At 34.8% G+C, this 4486-nt stretch overlaps 1 protein-coding gene across 1 annotated transcript in view; it reads right to left on the bottom strand.

Moving 5' to 3' along the window:
- Positions 1-6: 6 nt before the first annotated feature.
- UGCG (UDP-glucose ceramide glucosyltransferase) overlaps positions 7-4486 on the bottom strand; it is a 34870-nt gene continuing 30390 nt past the window's right edge. Inside the window, exons 7-10 of the mRNA XM_077769765.1 lie at positions 2658-2836; positions 1547-1633; positions 864-1053; positions 7-484 (exon numbers count right to left, since the gene is read on the bottom strand). Of these exons, the coding sequence (XP_077625891.1) occupies positions 314-484; positions 864-1053; positions 1547-1633; positions 2658-2836 (627 nt within the window). The 3' untranslated portion in view covers positions 7-313. The remainder of the gene's footprint in view (positions 485-863; positions 1054-1546; positions 1634-2657; positions 2837-4486) is intronic.

Raw genomic sequence — 4486 nt, 5'->3', positions numbered from 1 at the left:
TATTTTATATATATATATATATATTTATTTCTTTTTAAAAAACAAACAAACAACAACAAAAACCAAAGCCAGGTTCCTAGAACCAATTCTCTTGATTCTCTACTTCCACAAAACAAAGGGTACCATTTGGCCAAGACTACAGATGTGTTTTTTTTTTTTTTTCACAGATGCAAGTGCCATGCAAAATAAATTAAAGAACAGATATCAAACATACATGGGATGAACTACTGAAGGTAGATCTTTAAAAGCATTTATATAAACATAATTTATAATACTTCTCTTTTTTCCTTTATGTACAGTCACAAAGCTGTAGTTATACATCTAGGATCTCCTCCGCCGTGCCTCCACAGCGTAATCTGTAGCGGCCAGTTCTCCAGCTAATAGTAGGGTCCCATAATGCCGACAAAAAAATGTATATTGTCATGGATTCACGGATGAACCAGGCTACTGCATAATCAAGTTTTGAAAAACACAGTGTGCCACCCTAGGAATTAAAAAAAAAATTTTTTTTAATTTACTGACTGTCAAACTATACAGAGTTAAAAAATGAAATTCTTCAATTTTACTCTTTTAAAATGTACTATATAAAATCAAGCCTGCTTCTTTAGATAATCGAATTGCTTAATGTCTGTTTTTTTTGGAGCCTTAATAAAAGTGATAGTGTAACTATCAGCTGAAAGTTGAAAATCAAGTTAAGTTCTGTGTCCACATTCCACTAAGGCAGGTAATGTTTAAACTGGATGTTAACCTTCAATGGGAAGCTGAAAAAAGAATGGGTTGGATAAATTCTTCAAGCTTTTCTAAATTAAACCAGTTTTAGTTCCACCAAATGACTGCCAACCTTTCCCTGCCTAGCCACATACCTGGACACCCCTGAGTTGAATGTAGTCAAATATAAACCATGCCAGGCAATGACACATGAAAAACACCATAATATCCCATCTGAATACATGGTGGGCTGCCCATCCAATAATTAAACTGGCAACAAAGCACTCTGAAATTGGCTCACAAATTATTGTAGCGGGAAGCATGTTAATTCGCAATTTGGTCCATCTAAAAAAAAAAAAAAAAAGATTTTCTTTAAAACAGCCTGGTTATAAGACTAATCAGTCCCCCCACACCCCCACAATTGATCAGCTCTTAGCCTGTTACATAAAGGCCCTTGTCTTTAAAGAGTATTTAATGACTCTCTTTTCTATTTTTATTTAGTGCATTAAAAAGTCTATACACTCATTTGTATGGCCTACACTCTAATGAATAAAGATTATAAAATTCAAAGTGTAGAAAGTTAGAAAATAGAGGTCAGCACATTAAAGATATCAAAGTCTCAACATCTCTTTATTGGATGCATTCAGGACTGCACGGCAAAGAAAATATATTTAGACATTAAATTTATTTTAACAAAGATGCTAACCTCTCTTTTCTGGAACTAAACAAAAAATTAACTTTTAGATATTTTAAATATCAAGTTAGACCATGTAAAAATTACTCCCTCCCTCCTTTTTCTTTTAACCACGTATACAAAGAAGAAAACCAACCAATTTACCTGATCATTCTGGATTGGAACTGGGAAATTGAATAAGAGCCAGAGTTTTGCATTGCAACCTGAGTGGACATCGCAAACCTCCAACCTCTGAAAATTAAGACAATTATAAAATGAACGGTGATGATGAACACCTCAGGCATGACTGGTTATGCATTTACTCATCACTATAAGGAGTAAGCAACTGCTGGTGTTCAGGGTGAGCTCAGTTCTCAGGATCAGCACCCTACCTCGGGTGTATCGTACCCCTGGATGCTTTGGCAAATACACAGGCCTATGACAGTACCTGAGCTGCAAGGAGCTACAACTTCCCAGTCTATAGTTTAAGAAACTTAAGATACAGATATTCTGAAAGTACCAAGTGGAGTGGGTTTGTAGTTAATAGCTCAGTTTCTGATCACTACTAACCAAGACCAAAACCAAAAAACCACCAACTCAAATGGCACGTGGTTCGGGGGTGCTGGGGATATGTGTGATATGTGTGTGGAGATTCAGCAAGAAATGCAAACTAAAGGTGGCATTAAATAAATATTTATTTATTTATTATTTATNTCAGTGGAAGCATTATGAAACTATGAGCCACATGCAAAGCATCATGAAAGAATTTTCAAAAATACCTCAATTTTTAAAATCCTACCTTTAGTAAATTATCACACAAGGCAATGAACCCCTTTAAAAGCAGACAAGTAATTTTATGATAGAGAAAATGTTAAGCCATTCATATGAATTGTTAAGTGGCTTTTTAGCAGAGCATGAAATAATCTACTGAGAAATCCCAAAATGGGGAATCAAATCAGCTGCTAGCTATGACTGTACTTTTTATTTCTAAAACACACAAATTTACATCCATAATAATAAAAATTATAATCACAGAGAAGTTTCCTTTTCATTATGTCAAATCACATTAAAGAACACAACTGTCACTTATTCATTTATTTCTTTATAACAATATGAAAAATATGAATTACTTTCTTAAAAATACTAACCTATTCTGTAATCCCTAGCAAAAACTAAAATAATATAGCCACTCAATCCAAGACTGTAAGAAATACAATAAACCAACAGAAGTCAGGTACTAAAAATACTATAGCCTAATGTAATTTAGTTTGCTTACCGGTCAGCTATGGCTTTGGCCATAAAGTAATCTTCAGCAATGTATTGAGCAAAAGCTATAAGCCCTCCTGCTTGATCTAACACATCCTTTCTCATTAAACAAGACATTCCAGTCACACATTTGAAGCCAGTTACATTGGCAGAGATATAGGACCTTGGATGAGATGTTCCAAAATATACCTGCCAAAACAAAAACATATGTGTGTAATTAGAATGTTATGTTAAACGCATGGTGTTTATATAAACACTTTTTTTTCTGAAAGAATTTCCTTTAAGTATGACTAACTTATTCTTATACAAACTACCTGAATAAAAATTAGTNATATATATATATATATATTTTTAAATGCAGCAGTTTGGCCCAGAGAGAAGCTTAGACATAATGTGTATACATAGTGTATACTACATTCCATTATGATGTATTACATATATTACAATTTAAACAATGTATATTAGTCATTAGACAATTAAATGAATTGGCTCAGTGAGGTGAAAACGTGTTCATTTTCTAGAAATATGTAATTATTGCTGATATGCTACACATTATGCTTTGACATGGAAACTGCAGTGACTTGGAATTTAAAGCGGCCACGTTGCCGGCATCAGCCCGCAGCAGGCGTTCATATGCACAACATGCCATCTAGTCCTGGAGGAAAAGCACAAATCCCACTACCAAAGGGGGAAAACAGAAAGGCTGATGCACCGTCCCTTACATTTTTGCCTATTTTTTTTAAAACAAAAACAAGTCCAGTTCACCACAAGTTAAGCACAACCTGATGAACAAGTTCAGCGGCATGATGGGGAGAGAAGAGTGACACACAGCATGCATCTACAACTAGCACTGATCTAGTCTATTCCGGCATACAAACTGGAATACAAAAATCCAATTTAAATAAGACTNAAAAAAATAAATGTTAAAAAAAATTAGTGCAAAACAGTGTTTACATGTAGCAGGCAATCAGTACTTTCTTGTTTGGTTGACTATTCTTGTTATCACCATTACAAAGAAAAATATGCTTCTAGGAGGGAGAAGTATATACGGTATTCTCAAATAAATACTGTCTTTGCTAAAGATTTATCCAAATAAAACCTAACTTGGATATAAAATAAGTCAGGTAAAAATATGACTCAAGCACACAGAAAATAGTTATTAATATTTTATATTATATATCCTATTTTAAAAATGTGTAACTGCACAAACATAAAGGTATACGTATGTGCATAAGTGAATGTGCACATACATGCTTATGTGTGTACTCACACATGCATACATACACACAAATACTCACCTATAGGTATATCAACAGGACAATTCTATTTCTTAATTCCTTTTTTGCACCCTTTCATAGATGGCTGCCTCCTGCCCCTGAGTCACTGAGCGTCTTCCCGATTTCCCCAGTGTTATTTTTCAATGTATCTTTCACAAACAGGGAAGATACTGAAATTTGTTTTCCATTTTACTCCCCCTTTCCCTAGATATGCTTTGAAGTCATGAGCTATGCAAGTTGCTAAATTAGTGGCAGAATAAAACAGACATCACCCTAATTATCTGGGGTAGTGACGAATAGGATTCTTGCTGCCCGCTCTACATCTGGACTGCAGTGAAGCTCTGGTGTTTATGGGGCTGAACTGAACCAAACATCGAAGACCAGAAGTGCACATCCTAGTTCCTTAAGCAGTTATTAAGTGAGTCTTTAGGAATGAGGTGGAGATAGGGACTACGTCTCTCCCAGGATTTTTTTATTTTTTTTTTATTTTTTAATTTATTTCTAGGAGAGAAAGAGAGAGACAGCGTGAGCAGGGGAGAGTTAGAGAGAGGGAGAAACAGAC

Source organism: Crocuta crocuta, unplaced genomic scaffold (assembly GCF_008692635.1).
Source record: "Crocuta crocuta isolate KB4526 unplaced genomic scaffold, BGI_CrCroc_1.0 scaffold95, whole genome shotgun sequence".
NCBI lineage: Eukaryota > Metazoa > Chordata > Mammalia > Carnivora > Hyaenidae > Crocuta > Crocuta crocuta.
Note: the sequence above shows the minus strand (reverse complement) of the source record. Positions and strands in the feature narration are given on the sequence as shown.